The sequence below is a fragment of the Cynocephalus volans genome, chromosome 1 (genome assembly GCF_027409185.1).
Source record: "Cynocephalus volans isolate mCynVol1 chromosome 1, mCynVol1.pri, whole genome shotgun sequence".
NCBI lineage: Eukaryota > Metazoa > Chordata > Mammalia > Dermoptera > Cynocephalidae > Cynocephalus > Cynocephalus volans.
Genome location: NC_084460.1, coordinates 24,212,163 through 24,229,373, shown reverse-complemented (window position 1 = coordinate 24,229,373; position 17,211 = coordinate 24,212,163). Strand labels below are relative to the sequence as shown.

The following is a 17,211-nucleotide window of genomic DNA, read 5'->3' as shown; positions in this document are numbered from 1 at the left end:
CCAGAACCAAGAGTCCCAGGAGAAATACCTCATCTCTCCCTCAGTCCCCCATAGAACATGCTTTAAAAATAGCTTTATTGAGTGGTGGCCAGTTAGCTTAGCTGGGTAGATCATGGTGCTGATAACACCAAGGTCCAGGGTGCAATCCCTGTACTGGCCAGTCGCCAAAAAAAAAAAAAAAAAAAAAAAAAGGCTTTATGGAGATATAATTCACCTGTTTAAAATGTGCAATTATCATATGTCAATTTTAAACCATTTTCATCACTTTAAAAGAAACCTCATACCCATTTCCTTATCCCCCTACACTCCCCTCCTGCCCAGCCCTAAAAAACCACTAATCTACTTTCTGTCTATAGGTTTGTTTCCTTTTTCTGAACATTTCATATAAATGGAATCATATGTGTCTGTTATGACTGGCTTCTTTCACTTAACATCATGTTTTCAAGGTTTATCTATGAGGTAGCATGTATCAGTACTTCATTATTTTTTATGGCCAAATAATATTCCATGTACGGATATATGACATTTTGTTTATCCATTCATCAGTTAATGGACATTTGGTTTGTTTCCACCTTTTGGCTATTACCAATAATGCTGCTATAGACATTTGTTTGCAAGTTTTTCTGTGGCCATATGTCATTTCTCTTGGGTATATACCTAGAAATGGAATTGCTGGTCATATGGTAGCTCTGTGGTTAATCGTTTGAGGAACCGCCAGATTGAGAACATGCCCTTAATTGAAAAATTATACTGTTTTTTGGAAAATGTTTTAAAAGACAGAAAATTTTGAAGATAAAAACATTTAATTACCTTTAATTCCATCACTCAATATCGTTGTAAAAAAAATTTTTTTTTTAAAGATGACTAGTAAGGGGATCTTAACCCTTGACTTAGTGTTATCAGCACCACACTCTCCCAAGTGAGCCATGGGCTGGCCCTAGAATATTTTTTTAATGAGACTACACTTAGTATATTATTTTGTAGTCCATATTATGAACATCTTTCTTTTTTTTTTTTTTTTTTTGTTGTTGTTTTTTCGTGACCGGCACTCAGCCAGTGAGTGCACCGGTCAGTCCTATATAGGATCCGAACCCGCGGCGGGAGCGTCGCCGCGCTCCCAGCGCAGCACTCTACCAAGTGCGCCACGGGCTCGGCCCATGAACATCTTTTCATGTCAATAAGTATCTACATTAGTGAGTTTCTAACTTCTTTACTCTAGAAACCCTTTGTTCAGAAGAGTATTTTCTGGGAGCCCAATGTATAATCACTTAATAATGAACAATTACTTAGGGAGTCCTTGGCAGGTGTCAGTCCTTTTACCCACCACCCATTCTCTTTAGAGGCTTCAGGTATTGCATAGTCCAGAGGAACCGCCTCCTCTATTGAAGAACAATAACTCAGTGAACATACATATGTGTGCACTTTTATCATCTCCTTAAGTGAAATCTCTAGAAGTGGGATATTGGGGTCAGAGGCCAACCTTGGGCTCAGGCCTATGCAAGGTTTTGGGAGATTGCAAGAAAAGTAAATGACTTAGTTTCTGTCCTTCAACAGCTCAGCCAACTTGAGGAGATGAGATTTGGGGAAAGGCAAAGGAGATTTCAATGCTTAATGCCATACCTTCCAGCAGTTCCTTCTTAGGAATTCATTTTATAGGTAGAAGGCACAGATAATTAAGGGCGTACTTGCTGCATCATTGTACAAGCTGTTAGCTTAAATATTCAGCATTAGGGCCTTGAGTAAACATATACCATTATGGTACTAATACGGATCTCTCTCCAAGTAAAATGAAGAAAGAAAGGTGTAGAACAATGTTTCATATACTGTTTGTGGAAAACAGTATATGCCTTTTTAAAACATAGGCATACATATGCTTGTAGACATATAGATCTGCACTGTCCAGTATGGTAGCCTATAGCCCAATGTTGGCTATTGAGCATTTGAAATGTGGCAGGTGCAAATCGAGACGTTCTGTGAGTGTAAAATGCACACTGGATTTTGAAGCCATGGCATTAAAAATGTACACTATCTCATTAATACTTTCTATATTGATAACATGTCAAATGATAACATTTTGAATATGTTACATCAAATAAAATATTTAAAATAATTTCACCTGTTCCTTTCTATTTTTTCTTATTTTTTGGCAGCTGGCCAGTATGGGATCTAAGCCCTTGACCTTGGTGTTCTAACACTGAGCTCTAACCAACTGAGCGTTAGCCAGCTCTTCTATTTTTTTTTTTTTCAACGTCATTACTAGAAAATTTTAAATTACATATGTGGCTTGCATTTGTGCCTGCCATTATGTTTCTATTGGCTAGTTATAGACTATCCCAGAAGAATATGCAACAAATTTATAATAGTGGCTGCCTCTGAGGAGGAGTCCTAAAGGATTGTGTGAGGTAGAAGACCAGCTTTTCACTGCCTTTTTGTACCATTTGACTTTTCCCCTTTGTCTGAAGTTTTGGTACCATGTATCAATTTTGGGGGCGGGGGGCGGCTGGTCAGTACTGGGATCCAACCCTTGACCTTGGTGTTATCAGCATCACTAACCAAGTGAGCTAACCTACCAGCCCACCATGTATCAATTTTTATTTATTTATTTACTTACTTACTTACTTACTTATTTACTTATTTATTTATTTATTTTTAAAAGATGACCAGTAAGGGGATCTTAACCCTTGACTTGGTGTTGTCAGCACCATGCTCACCCAGTGAGCTAACTGGCCATCCCTATATGGGATCCGAACCTGTGGCCTTGGCGTTATCAGCACCACACTCTTCCGAGTGAGCCATGGGCTAGCCCCATGTATTAATTTTTAAAAGCCATTTTACGTGTCACAAGCCATAACAAAAAAGGCACCAGAAGAAAAAGTGCCACAAAGGAAATGCTGTGTGGGAACAGGGTTGGAGAAGCAAAAGGAATTTTGGAAATGAGGTAATGTTTCCTCTTCTGCCAAAGCCCTCGTGTCACTCTAGGCTCCCTTAAACAAGCCTAGATGCTTGATGTTTACATCTCTGCACAGGGATGTTTGTTTCCTTGGGAAGATGGAGCTTCCAGTGGCCCACAAGTGTCGAAACTAGGAGCTGTACAAGTTAGTCCTCTTACTATGATCGTTGCAAATATTTATTTTAACTTATTTTTATTGACTAGGTTTTTTTGTTTGTCTGAATTGAGCACATAATCTATGATGAATTGGCAAAGGGAGATTCAGGAAGATAGAATCCATATGTGGGATGCACTGGAAGGACCCCTCTGTGGTCCTATCCCTCCCACCCTCCAGAGGCGACCTTCTGACCGTGGGATTTCAAGGAATTCAAGAGTGTAACTCCTCTGTCTTCTCCCCTCCGCCCCCCGCAGAGATTTGTGTTGGGGGGTGGGATACTGCTGTGTTGATTTTGAAAATGCAACCCTCGGGGCAGTTTTATTTGAGGTGAGAGGCCTTACAACGACACACCTCCCCTCCAGCTCCAGCACTAAGGGTAGGCGCAGCCTCCACTGTGAGTAGTGGCTGGAGGTCCTGAGCTTGACCCCTGACCCAGGGAGGGTGAACCGGAAATTCAGACCTGCCCAGCTCGCAGCACAGGGCCTGGCACGGCACAGTATGTGGGCAAAATGTTGAGAGAAGGTTAGATCACGGTTCCCACCTTGGTCACCCCTCTCAGGTGGGGCTGAGGTTTTCCTTTCCTTTTTCTCCTCACGTCCGCGGGCCCACCCATCCCCCTGCCACCAGGCTCTCCCTGTAGCCACCCCCACCCAGGGCACCTCGGGCAGGATGGTTGGGACTGCACGGGAAGGGGCGCAAGGCCGCACGCAGCTCCTGCCTTCCTGAACTGCGCCCCCCGCCCGGCCGGAAGCTACCCGCTCCCTCGGGAGACAGGACGCAAAAGCTGCTCACCGCCCACTGGCTTTCGGGTGCAGCCATCCGGTCTCGTTCCAGGAAATCGGGGTGGGCTGAAAGGTGATTAGATAATTAGAAGATGCTCAGTTTAATCTGATAACAAATTCAGCCTCCCTGGTCATCAAAGAAACGCCAATTAACCAACATGGTGCCATTTGCACCAAATTAGCCAGGCCATCAAGGGGCGTGATACTTGCATAACTGACACCCTCCTCGACTGCCCGCGCAGAAATCCATGCCTAATCCAACAGTTAGAGCTTCCTCTGGGGCTGCTGAAGAAAATTGGGCCCCTTGGAGTCACGCCTAACCTGGGCCCCCCCGGAAATGCCCGTCAGTTCCGCGGCGGGCCCCGACCGCCTGCGCTGGGGGCTCAGCTTGCGAATTACGCTTTGCGGCTGCTCGGTGTCGCCGTTGCGTGGGCCGGGAGGGAGGCTGCGGGGTCAGAGGCGCCCGAGAGCGAGCCACTCCTGGCCCCGCCACTTGCCCAAGACCTTGAATGAGTTCGAGAACTTCTCCACGCCTCAACGTGCCCATCTGTAGACTGGGATAGCGAACGCAGACCGCCCAGCACAGCTGTGTTAGGCAAACTTGTCGGAACCTCTCACGGTCCCTACTGGTGATCGAACGTAATGTTAAACCGCGGGGCTCCTTCTGAGGCCACCCCTGGGGTTGCTTCCTGCGGGGATGTGTAGCACCAAACCACGTCGGAGGAGGCGGAATTCGGGAGGCCAGGAACCTCGCGCTCGGGGGTCCGGGGGCGGGGGAAGCTGAGGGGATAAATCCCAGTTCCTCCGCCGCACCCAAAGCCTGGAAGTGCAGCCTCGGCGCCTCTCCCCGCGGGCCCCGCCCTCCGTCCCGCCCTCCTCGAACCCGCGCCCCCATTGGTGGCGTCCGGCGGCGCGGCCGCTGTTATTTTTCGAATATATAAGGAGGTGGAGGTGGCAGCTCCAAGTCGTCTTCCCGGACTGGTGCCTGAGCCCCGCGTCCCTCCGCCCCTCCCCATCCTCCCCGCATCCCTGGTCTCCCTCGTTCCCGGCCCCCTTGCTCTTCCTTCCTCCCTCCCTCCCTCCCTCCCTTCCTTCCTTCCCCCTACCCCGGGCCCGCTCCCTCCCTGGTCCCGGCCAGCTGTGCCGCCCTGCTCCTGGCCCTCCAGGCAGCTTTCTGCCCGCCCCACCGCGATGGAGGTGCCCCAGTCGGAGCCCGCGCCGGACTCGGCTCTTGGTCCGGCCCGCGTGCGCGCTGGCGCCGAGCGTCCAGGCCACCTCCCGGGCCTCCGGCTCGCCTCGCATGGCTTCCTGGGGTCCCCGGAGCGCGCGGCCGCTTCCTCGCCGGTCACCACCCTCACCCGGACCATGCACGACCTCGCCGGACTTGGCAGGTAGGACACCCGGAGGAGGCAGGGCATGGGGTGAGAGGCACCAATTGGGGTCCTGGGCCTTCTGGAGAACTGGGCGTGGGAGCCGAACCCAGGAGGTGGAGTGGGGAGCGTCCCGGGCTGAGCAGAGAATGCCCTTGCCCCTGCTTCAGCGGCTGTGCGGCTCACATCTTCCAGGTGACCTTCTCTGGGTCGCACAAGCCTCTGGTTAATCCCCCCCCCCATTTTGCCTCCACCATGCTGCCTTCCTAATCTCTGCCCAAATCGCCACCATTTTGCCCCAGACAGAATCCCGAGCCTAGCGGGGGAACTTGAGGGTGGCAGAGCGGTGGAGTTCTCACAGGTCCATGCCCCTGCTCCCTCCACCCCCAATTCTGCCCCAGGGTTAAGGCGATTAACCCTGCTCCCTAAGCTAGCCTGCTGGGCTCAGACTGGGTTGTCTCAGCAGTGATAAAGACCCAGGTCTCGGCCCTTCCTCCAGGAAAGCACGAGGATAGGTGGCGTTTAGAGAAGGGCTCTCCAGGGCTGCTCTGCTGCCCCACCAACCCCCAGGCAGGCCCCTAGCCCGGCCTCCTGGCTCTTGCCCTGGGCTCACCTCCCGGTGCACCTGGGAGGAACTTTCCTAAACCAATCAACAAAGAAAAGATCTTTTTTAGGGCTTCAGTAGAGAGCTTGCTTTGTCCTGAGAGGAGAGTCTGCCCTTGGTGTGCTCACCTCCCTGGTGTAGGGTCTCACTCGGTTCTTCCCATAGTGAGGGGGCTGACTCCCTGGGGCAGTGCAGAGGCTGGACGTGCCTTTCAGAGATGGGTGGTGGATGGGACCATGGGCCAGCCTGCCCTTCAGCCCTACATTTACCTTTCTTCTTTTCTGAGTCTGTGCTTCCTTCCCAGGGAGACCCCAAATAGTCAGGTAGAGAGCCTGCTTTTCCGCAGCCGGCTGACATGCCTATCCCTGTCCCGGAGGACATCTGATTCCTCCCTGTCGTCTGAGTCTTCTGAATCTTCTGATGCAGGTGAGGTTCAGGGGTGCCTGGGGAGGTCTTCCAGTGCCAGGAGAGTTTGGGGGCTGCTTGGGTCTCCCGACTTCCCTGCCAATCAGATTAACATCCTTTCTACAAACTAGTGGGCCCAGGAGCCCCCTCACTGCCCACAAAGTTGGGAGGAAGACACACCTCTTGTGGGGATCACCACACCCAACCCAGCATGGCTGAGCTGGTGGGAGGGTGAGATCTCAGCTATTTAAAACCAGGCACCAAAGTCCATAGATCACAGCCCCACCCGGGAGACACTATGGCTGAAAGCTGGTTTTTTTAGAACACCCTTAGTTGAACTTCTCCTTTATAAAGCCATTGTCTCTTTTTAGAACAAATTGTTTTAAACCAGTTCAAGAAAAATGCTTAGCAAGAGTTGTGGTTTAAAAACGTGTACAGAGGAGTTTCCATAGTAAATAGAGTAGAGCCCTGTGCCATTTGGGTTACAAATGTGTCAGCCTTCAGGGTCCATGGGTAGGTTTTTGTTTCATTTTTAAAGGTATCGAAATCCAGAATAGAAACAGGTTTCTTTCTTTTTTTTTTTTTTAAAGATGACCGGTAAGGGGATCTTAACCCTTGACTTGGTGTTGTCAACACCACGCTCACCCAGTGAGCAACCGGCCATCCCTATGTGGGATACGAACCCGTGGCCTTGGTGTTATCAGCACCACACTCTCCTGAGTGAGCCACAGGCCGGCCCTAGAAACAGGTTTCTGTTTGTTTGTTTTTTCCTTTCTTGGGACGTGGTGGGAGAAAGTATACAGAAAATGCCATTACTAGGGCTGGCCCTTGGCTCACTGGGGAAAGTGTGGTGCTGATAACACCAAGGCCATGGGTTTGGATCCCTATGTAGGGATGGCTGGTTAGCTCACTTGGGAGAGTGTGGTGCTGACAACACCAAGTCAAGGGTTAAGATCCCCTTACCAGTCATCTTAAAAAAAAAAAAAATGCCATTACTTTCAAACCAAGGCACTGTGTCCCCCCAGGTCTCTGCATGGATTCCCCCAGCCCTGTGGACTCCCAGATGGCAGAGCAGACGTGAGTAGAGAAGGGGGAAGCCCTATTCCCAAGGAGTTGGCACCTGCCTTTGGGAATCCTACTTTTATTTTATTTTATTTTATTTTTTATTTATTTATTTTTTTAAAAGATGACCGGTAAGGGGATCTCAACCCTTGGCTTGGTGTTGTCAGCACGACGCTCAGCCAGTGAGCAAACCAGCCATCCCTATATAGGATCCAAACCCGTGGCCTTGGTGTTATCAGCATCGCACTCTACCGAGTGAGCCACGGGCCGGCCTGGAAATCCTACTTTTAGCATAAATTCACCTGGGAAAGTGGACAGACCCCTCAGGATCCCCATGTGAGGGACTCATTGACCTTCCTAAGCCTTGGGATTCTGCTCCCTGTCTCAGAGAGGGTCTGCTGTCATTGGGAGCCAACTGAGAGTGGGCTCAGGGCCAGGGTGGTGGGGACAGTGGACACTTGACTCTCAGTGGCCCTTGTCTTGCAGGAATACAAGCCCAGTATATATCCCTTTTCTTTCTTGCCTATACACATTTTTTCCTGTGAAATATCACAATTTAAAAAAATCACAATTTAAAAATACAGTTCAACAAATGCAAAACTTTAACTTGCTCTAGGCGAAACAAAACGTAGTTGCCTGCAGACTGGTTTGGCCCTTGCCCATCAGCAACCTCCAACCCCTGGACCAGACCCTTGTGAGAGGGAGAGGAGGGGGAGCTGATGGACTCTACTCTGGACAGACACCTCCCCCTAGGTTGTGGGGCATGGGTAGCACCTTCCAGAGCATAGCTGTTCCCATCCAGCTGTTAAGACCCAAGCAGGGGGAGCACTGCCAGCCATTAGTAGGGACAGCTGGGCATCTCCAGCCTGTTCTGGGGGTCTGTGGCTTTGGGTTTAGGGTGGTGACTGTCTTTCCTTCCATTGCCTTTGATCAAACTGGGTTGGGCTGCAGGGTTTGTTCACAAACAGGAAACGGGGGAAGAATTGGGGGGAGGGGGAACTGCAGGGTGGTTTTTGGTGGCACATAGACTTGTCCTTGCCTTACCCCCAAGGCCCAGGTGTAGATTGGAAACCAAGCCAATGAAATTGGTCATCCCTGATGCCAGGTTTGCTGGTGGAGGGAGGGGCATCCCCCTGACACTTTAGCCCTGAATGTCCCCCCACTTCTGCACCTGCTTTGACGGTTACAGTTTCTCAGAAAGAAGTTGGTGTGTGTGTGTGTGTGCACGCATGCATAGATGCACACACGCATGCATAGATGCACAAAAAGCTTCATGTGGCAGGTGGTCTCTGATAAATAGCTGGGGGCGGGGGGCAGAGCCCATATACAGAAGCTTATGCCCTAGCCTCAGAAGGAACATCTGTTGGAATTCCTTGCCTGCTGGTCTCTTCTAAGGCAGGAGGAGGGGGTCCTGGAAAAGAGGGGGCTGGGTCCTGGAAAATTCCAGAGGAGGGAGGAGAGGATGTTACCCTGCACATTTGTCACTAGGGGGTCTGCTGTGGCAGACTGGGGTTGATCCAGCGGAGCACTAAAATAGGTCCCTGTCCTGGGGGGAGCCAGGCCAGCTCTTTACAAGGGGTGGGACGAAGGCCCTGGAGACACCCACATTGCTGAGTGACCACAGTCTGTCACCACAGGATGGATGGATGCCTTTCCTGGTGGCCATATGGTCCCACTGAGGTGATTTGCATACAGGTGGAAGGCCTGCTTGCAGGCTGGCGAGACTGTTGCCTTGGTGATGCCTCAACAACCTGCGACCTGCTCCAGCTGCCTCCATCGCTGCCATTCTCTGGGCCCTCTGCCATTCAGGGCAGCCTTTAAAATCCCAGGCTGCCTCCCATCTCCTCCCTCCCCAATACCTGGACCCCACTGTTGGTGGGCTTTCTTCCAGCCCCTCCCCTTCCACTGGCCTGAGCTCTGGCCCCTGGGCCTTATGGACTGGGGATCTGGTGTCGTGTGGGCGACGGGCTGCATGGGACCCTTCTCTCTCCTAGGTTTGAACAGGCCATCCAGGCAGCCAGCCGGGTCGTTCGGAAGTAAGTGCTCTGGGCCTTCTCTACCCACCACAGGATTTCCCCAGGGGTGTTTAGGGCTCTGGTGGAGGGGCATCCTGCCTGCTGTCAGTCCCTGCCCCTGACTTTCCCGGCCCTGACCCGTCCCTGTCTCCTTCTGCAGCGAGCAGTTTGCCATCAGACGCTTCCAGTCCATGCCTGTGAGTGTCCTCCGAGGCCCTGCTGGCCAGGCATGGGGAGGGGCAGGAGGCACCCCTGGTTCACCAACCAGAGGGTGGGCTTGACACAGCAGGGTGTCCTGAGTCTGGCTGCTCAGAGGTGGATGGGCAAGCTGAAAGAGTTGGAGGAGGGGTGGGAGAAGATAGGGCCCAGGCTGGGCCAGAGGAATGCAGCCTTCAGTCCCTGCTGCCCTTCCTGGCTCTCTAGGTGAGGCTCCTGGGCCACAGCCCTGTGCTGCGAAACATCACCAACTCCCAAGTGCCGCCAGACAGGTGGAGGAAGAGCGAGGCTGGTGGCAGAGCAGACAGCAGCTCCGGGGAGGACAAAGAGAATGTGTGTTTCCGGAAGGGCAGGGTGGGAGAGCTCCAGGGGAAGAAGGGGGCAGGCTGGGGTGGTTCTCTGGCACTGGATAACACCTCTTCTCCCATCTTGCCTGCAGGATGGATTTGTCTTCAAGATGCCATGGAAACCCACACACCCCAGCCCTGCCCATGCTCTGGCAGAGTGGACCAGCCGCAGAGAAGCCTTTGCACAGAGGCCGAGCTCGGCCCCCGACCTGATGGTACATCAGGAGAGTGACCCCTTATGGGGCCCTCGGAAGGCAGCCTGGGGGGAGGGGAGGGTGATCCAGAGCTCCCAGGCACTGGTGACCTTTCTTCTGAAGGATGGGAGTGGGGACTGCCGCTGGTCCCCACCCCTGAGTAGGCTGTGCCTGTTCGTCACTCAAACAGTGTCTCACCCCGGAGCGGAAGATGGAAGTAAAGGAGCTGAGCCCCCTGGCCCGATGCCGTTTGTCCCAGACCCCCACTGAGGGGGCTACTGAGGAAGATGATGGATTTGTGGATGTCCTGGAGAGTGACTTAAAGGTAAACAGCCTTGCCATGCCAGGCCCCTCCCTCCTCTTCCCTGGGATCTTCCAAAAGAAGAGAGCTCTGAGCCCCTGCAGCAAGAGTATGGCCTGATTCCAATGTCAGAAGAAGAATTTGAGGTAACTGAGTCAAGCCTGACCTCTGGTCAGTCAGAGAAGAGCGGGTGGCTGGTGCCACAGTAGAGGGCGGATGGGCAGGGTGGGGGAGCTCCTCGCTGCTCATTGCGGGCCCCAGCAGTGAGTGGGTCCCTGCAGCGAGTGGGCCTGGGGCTGCCCCATGAGGCAGAGCTGCTGGCCTGGGGTTTGCTGGGAGAAGAGGAAGAGCTGCACTGGAGGATTCGGGAAGGAGGGTTTGGCCTGTGCCTGTGGGCGTGACCATATCCTTGCTGATTTGGCCTCAGGATGACGATGCGGTACCCCCGGGCATGGAGAGCCTCATTAGCGCCCCACTGGTCAAGACCTTGGAAAAGGATCAGGTGGACCTCTGGGGTGGCTCTCCTCAGAATTTGGAGGGGTGGGTCCCTACCCTCCAGGTGGAATTGAGGGGTGGAGTGGGGGCTGAGCACTCTGACCCCTGACTTGCTGTCCCTGCCAGGACCTCATCATGTACAGCAAGTGCCAGCGGCTCTTCCGCTCTCCATCCATGCCCTGCAGTGTGATCCGGCCCATCCTCAAGAGGCTGGAGCGGCCCCAGGACCGGGACATGCCGGTACAGAACAAGCGGAGGAGGAGCGTGACCCCTCCGGAGGAGCATTGGGAGCCTGAGGAACCTGTGAGTACCATCCTCCTGGGCCAGGGCTGTTGCTGCCCACTTGGCAGATGTGCCTGGGCTGCCACCTTCTTGGCCAGGTTGGTGGCAGAGGGTAGGGGGCAGATAGCAGCCTGGGCGTGGCAGGGAAAGAGGGTACTAGCTAGACAGGGCCCTGAGGGTTAGCCTCACCCTGACCCTGGCCTCCATCTGCCTCATCTCCCAGAAAACCCGTGTCCTCCGTTCAAAGTCCCTGTGTCATGATGAGATCGAGAACATATTGGACAGTGACCACCGAGAACTGATTGGAGATTATTCCAAGGTACTAGCTGGTGGGGGCCCCTCAGGAGGCTCAACCTCTTACCAATGGTGGACCCCTAGTCCCAGAGCTGCTTGGTTCCCCCCCCTCCCCACAGTCCCCTTTTCTTGGTCCTTTGTAGCTTTTCATCCTTTATTCTCACGTCACCTCATTCCTCTGGCTCCCCTTGGTCTCCTGACTCTACCTCAAGTCTACCCAGGCATCCATTGTATCTCAACCTTGGAAAACATTTCCAGACTGGTGTCTAGCTTGGAACCACCTCATGCCTCACCCCTGGGCATGGCAGAGTGTAGGAGGAAGAGGCAGAAAGTTCATCTCTTCTGTACTTCCCCAGGGAAGGTTGTTCCCTGGGTATCAGGCCCAAGGGGCACCTCTTTGTTGCTATGGGAACCAGAGTCAAAAAACTTTTTTTTTTTTAAAGATGACTGGTAAGGGGATCTTAACCCTTGGCTTGGTGTTGTCAGCACCACGCTAAGCCAGTGAGCGAACCGGCCATCCCTATATAGGATCCGAACCCATGGCCTTGGTGTTATCAGCACCACACTCTCACGAGTGAGCCACGGGCCGGCCCCAGAGTCAAATTTGAAGGCCAAAGCAGATGTGGCCTCTGGACTTGGGAACAGAACACCATCCTTTCCAGGCTCCTATCCTAGTCTTACACTTTCACTTTCTCCTCTCTCTCTCTCTCTCTCTCATCTCTCCCCTTCAGGCTTTCCTCCTACAGACTGTGGATGGAAAACACCAAGACCTCAAGTATATCTCACCAGAAACGGTAAGCAGGGCTGAGCCATTTTCCAGGTGCATTTGGGACCGCCGTTGGGCTGTCAGCCTTTCCTGGGGATGTGCTGGTACTGCACCCACAAGGCCAGCGGAAGGGATAAGAACAGCCCCTGGCTGCCAGCCTGACCTGCTGGGACCCATCCCCATGACCTCCTACAGATGGTGGCCCTGTTGATGGGCAAGTTCAGCAACATCGTGGAGAAGTTTGTGATTGTAGACTGCAGATACCCCTATGAGTATGAAGGCGGGCACATCAAGGTGAGGCAGGGTGACGGAGACAGGCCCTGAAGTCCCCCTCTTTCAAGTCTTTCCTCTGCTGAGAGGATGAATTGGTGGAGGGTGGGTGCCTCTTCTCATGGGAGGGATCCTGCCCAGCAAGAGGTGGGGTCAGCTGTCTGAAAGATGGCAACTGCAAAGGGGAAGGGTGTGCCTCTCCGGCCCAGGGCTGTGGCCTGACCACCAGCTCCTCTGATAGACTGCCGTGAACTTGCCCCTGGAACGGGATGCTGAGACCTTCCTGCTGCAGAGCCCGATCACTGCCCATAGCCTAGACAAGAGAATCATCCTCATCTTCCACTGTGAATTCTCATCCGAGCGTGGGCCCCGCATGTGAGTCCAGCTCTGCCCAGCCAACAGTGTGTGCACCTGGCCATCCCTGCCCAGACCTGTGGGTGCTGGAGCCACTGGGATGGCCAAACCCAGTCCCTCAGCATGCGCCTCTTGCCTCATCGGGTGGTCTGGAGCTGACCTCACCCCCGCTTCACTGTGCATGGCACCCACCACCCCCTCAAAATCTGGTTCCAAGTCTTCAGCAGTATCCTTCTCAAATTCCAAGGGCCCTGTCCCAGTCTTCAGTGACACTGACCCTCCTGGTGTTTGATGCTATTAGGTCCCCATTGGAACACTGTGTCCTTGGTGTCCGCAGCACCTTGGATGAGCTCCTTCTCCTAAGTCCCTTCTGTCTCCGTTCATGCTCTGCCGTGGCTGTCTGTCCTCCCCTGCTTCCTCTCCCAGGGTTCCTCCCAGTCCATTTGATTGCCTGTGCTCTCCAGCCCAGCCTCACATGTGTGCTGGGCCCTGCACCCAGACAACCCGCCAGAGTCATCATTCCTGCTGCCCTCCCCCTGCTCCAGGGTTCCCACTCATGGCACCCACCTCCATCTCGCACTGGGACCAGTCACTGGGCTTTGGTCTTCCTCTTTTCCTCTTCCCACCTCTAGTCCTTGCCAGGTCTTGTCTGGGAGACCTCCTGAATGCATCTTTTGAATTGTGTCCACTTGTCTTCTCCCCTGCTACCTCTTTCCTGGTCCAGGCCACAAATATCTCTAACAGAGGTTGTGCAAATGCCTTCTAGAAACAGAGTGCTCACCCCCTTGATTTATCTCCTTTCCATTTCCAACCTCTACTGTACCCAGAAGCCAGACTGATGTTTTAAAAATGTTCTTGTGGATGACATTCCTGTGCTCAAGAGCCTTCTGTGGCTCCTTAAGGCCCTCAAACGGGAGGGCACAGGGAACAGGTCCCTGATGTGCACCCCACCACATGCCCAGTTCTGACCACCGCTACCCGCATACTTGTCCAGGTGCCGTTTCATTCGGGAACGAGACCGTGCTGCCAACGACTACCCCAGCCTCTACTATCCGGAGATGTACATCCTCAAAGGCGGCTACAAGGAGTTCTTCCCACAGCACCCGGTACCATGGGTGGGGGTGGCCACAGTCTCCATGTGAGGGTTGGACCTCAGGGAAAGGGGTCAGCCAGGCTGTGGCCCTAGGAGAAGGAAGGGCTCGGTCACCCCCATTCCCCTGTATTGATGAAAGTTACCCATTCCCCTATATTGGTGGACCCCTCCCATCCCACCCTAGAGCTTCTGTGAGCCCCAGGACTACCGGCCCATGAACCACGAGGCCTTCAAGGACGAGCTGAAGACCTTCCGCCTGAAGACACGCAGCTGGGCAGGGGAGCGGAGCCGGCGGGAGCTCTGTAGCCGGCTGCAGGACCAGTGAAGGGCCAGCTCCGTTCTACCACCTTCCTGGCCTTGTAGGGCCTGGGTGCCAACTGCCCTGTGGGCCTGCAGGGCTGAGGGCCTGCTGGAGGGCCCAGGTGCTGTCCAGGGGGAAGACGGCATGGGTGTCCTGTCTGTCTTCCTCTAGCCCTGATTCCCCTGTCTCAGTCCAGTCATATTCCATATTCTGGTGCCACCCCCACCCCCAGAAGAAGGCAGCCTGTTGAGTTAGTTAAGTTGGGTTAATACCCCCTTAAAGGCAGTGTTTTGTGTCCAGCAGGAGCCTTTTTTTCTTCTTCCTTGTTTGGATTAACCGTCTGTCTTCCTGTATCCAAAAATGCCCCTTTGTGTGTATGTCAGCTGAGGCTGGGGGAGAGCCATGGTCCCTGAGGATGGATTAGAGCTGAGCACCTCCCTGGCCTGGGAGTCAGCATTCTGCACCTGTGCACGTTTCCGAGCCCCCTGCCCCACCTGAAAGAATCATGAGTGTGTCTGCCATGTCACTCCTTTCTCTTTTCCTTGTTCCTGTCTCTCCCTACAAGCACCTCCAGCATAAACATAAGCTCTTCCTCTTTCCTGGTTCAGTGTTTACCTGCATGCTTGATTTGTTTGTCTGACTTTTGCCTGGCTCAGGGCACATTCACAGGCTATTTAGGCTCCCCCTGTCCAGCTGGGGTTAGAGACTCAAAAATTCATTACCCATGTGGCTCCAGCTTTTGTTGCCCTAGAAAGAGATGTTATTATCCTTGGGGGTCCCCAGGGCAAGGGCTAAGGCCTGAATCATGAGCCGCCTGGAAACCCAGCCCCCACTGCTATGAACCCTGGGGCCTGACTGGTAAGAATCTGCTGCTGTCTTGTCGCGGGTGGCCAGAAAGACGGATGGCCATGGACGTGCAGTACCTTGCACACGTGTGCACAAACTGAGAGGAAGCATTCTGGTGAGCATAACAGCCTGCGGCAGGAATATATGTGTATCTGTGCGGACAGAAATCCTGTAAGGTTTGGAAATACTCAAGAAGAAATGTCATGGAAGCAGCTCAGCCAAGGACCGAGCAACCTCTGCGTTCTGAACCTCAAGATGTGGGAAGGGCTGTCCTGGAAGGTGCTGATGAGTCATCTGTTAGGGCCTTGGTTCAATAAAGCACTGAGCAAGTTGAGTAACCGGCATGTGTCCTGTGGGCCCTTGACAAGACCACAGCAGACCCTGTAGGATTGGGGTGGGGCAGGTCAGCAGAGGCTGGAAGACTTCCTGGATAGCTGACCTCATGCTCTCTTCCCTGTTCTCCTGAAGTCTTCCATCTCTTGGAAGCTACTCCTGCCAGGACTTTAGACTCAGCACGTCCTTTCCCTACCCAAGCTCTTCTGTGTTCCCCCTTTCTAAACTCCACCAAAAGGCAAGAGTGGCCCCATCATTCCTCAAGGATTGTCAATGGCTCCCCATTGCCATCAGGATAATCTTAAAGGACTCTTGGCATGGCACTTTTTTTTTTTTTTTAAAAGATGACTGGTAAGGGAATCTTAACCCTTGGCTTGGTGTTGTCAGCACCACGCTCAGCCAGTGAACAAACCAGCCATCCCTATATAGGATCCAAGCCCGTGGCCTTGGTGTTATCAGCACCACACTCCCGAGTGAGCCATGGGCCGGCCCTCATGGCACTTTAGGATCTGTGCCCTGCCCAACCTCATCCCCTCAAGAGTGGGAAAGAGGCAGTATCTGGGAGAACCCGTCCCAGGCCCAAACCCAGGTGTCTAAGGGAATCCTGTCTGAATACCACTGCAGATGACCCCCCACACAGATGTAAGCTATGTGATTGTAGAGGCTCCTTTGCATCTGTTCAAGTAAGATGCTGCCTTTGCCTGCTACAGAGTGCACGCACAACTTATGTCAGATGTGATCACGCCTTTCCGTGAAAGTTTGTCTACGTTGTGAAGTAGGTGGTGCGGTGATTACCCGCCCCATTTACAGATGGGGAAATGGAGGCTATTTCCTACCAGAGCAATAAGAGGGGACTCCAAGGGCTGGCCCGTGGCTCACTAGGGAGAGTGTGGTGCTGATACCACCAAGTCAAGAGTTAAAATCCCCTTACCGGTCATCTTTAAAAAAAAGGGGGGGGGGGGGACTCCAGATATCCAGGCTGTCAATTTTTTTTTTTCTTTTTGTTCTTTCTTTCCCAGGCTGAGTCTAAAGGGCACTTGCCCTATCTCTAGGTTGTCTCCCAAGTTTCTTATGCCCAAAGCCTTGGTCTTCACTCCTAGTCCAGATTCCTTTGCAATGGCACAACAGTTGGGGGTATTGGGGTGTGGCTTTGATGGTCTGGGGGCTGGACCTCTTCTGACAAAGAGATTCCACTGAGCTGACCCTGGAGAAAGGAAGAAATAGGCAGGGAAGTGGAGAGAGTGAGCTTTCGGCACTGTCATGTTGAGACTTGCCCGCTCCACCCTGAGTGCTCAGGTAGTCTGTAGCTGCTCTCCCTCCTGGTTTCACAGAAGAAGGCAGCTGAATGCACAGAGAGGGCACTCACTTGCCCCACACAGATCACACAGCAGATACAAGCAGAGTAGGCATTCCAGCCTGCCTGGAACTTTCAACCCCTCGCCTCCCACCTTGGTCCCAGCAACCAAGGGGGTGGGGCTAGGCTGCCTGGCTTCTGCTGTTATGTCCTCTTCCCACTCCTGGATTAGTCCACATGGGGAGGAGGGAGCATGGGCAGAGTGTCTACAACACCCAGGCCTTGTGCCAAGTGCTGATGGCCTTGGCCACATCTGTCCCCATCATAACCCACCATCAGAGTCACAGCTGCAGTCACTGGACACTTAGTATGCATCAGACACTTTTAGATATATTGTCTCCTAAGACTACCAGGTAGGTATTTGGCTCATTTTTCAGGAGAGATGGCGGGGAGGTGTGGAGGAGTGCTTGGCCAAGCCAG

General features: G+C 53.1%; 1 protein-coding gene across 2 annotated transcripts; it reads left to right on the top strand.

Moving 5' to 3' along the window:
- The first annotated feature begins 4,882 nt into the window (after positions 1–4,882).
- On the top strand, positions 4,883–15,438 carry CDC25B (cell division cycle 25B). 2 transcript variants are annotated; one of them, XM_063096100.1, is made up of 16 exons: positions 4,883–5,280; positions 6,168–6,289; positions 7,294–7,345; positions 9,325–9,366; positions 9,506–9,542; positions 9,769–9,894; positions 10,001–10,123; positions 10,293–10,427; positions 10,831–10,905; positions 11,025–11,201; positions 11,404–11,499; positions 12,206–12,268; positions 12,436–12,534; positions 12,752–12,885; positions 13,859–13,970; positions 14,142–15,438. In XM_063096100.1, the coding sequence occupies exons 1-16, from the start codon at positions 5,081–5,083 to the stop codon at positions 14,280–14,282; spliced, it is 1,734 nt and encodes a 577-aa protein (XP_062952170.1). In that variant the 5' UTR covers positions 4,883–5,080; the 3' UTR covers positions 14,283–15,438. The 2 variants fall into 2 exon arrangements, with proteins under 2 accessions (XP_062952170.1, XP_062952179.1); XM_063096109.1 differs by lacking the exon at positions 10,831–10,905.
- The last annotated feature ends 1,773 nt before the right edge of the window (positions 15,439–17,211 follow it).

Bases quoted from the DNA above. Each gene is read 5' to 3' on its own strand.
- CDC25B (XM_063096100.1), top strand. From the start codon at position 5,081: ATGGAGGTGCCCCAGTCGGAGCCCGCGCCGGACTCGGCTCTTGGTCCG. The intron at 9,895-10,000 runs GTGTGTTTCCGG...TCTTGCCTGCAG, and splicing joins CCGGGGAGGACAAAGAGAAT to GATGGATTTGTCTTCAAGAT. The intron at 11,500-12,205 runs GTACTAGCTGGT...TCTCCCCTTCAG, and splicing joins TGATTGGAGATTATTCCAAG to GCTTTCCTCCTACAGACTGT.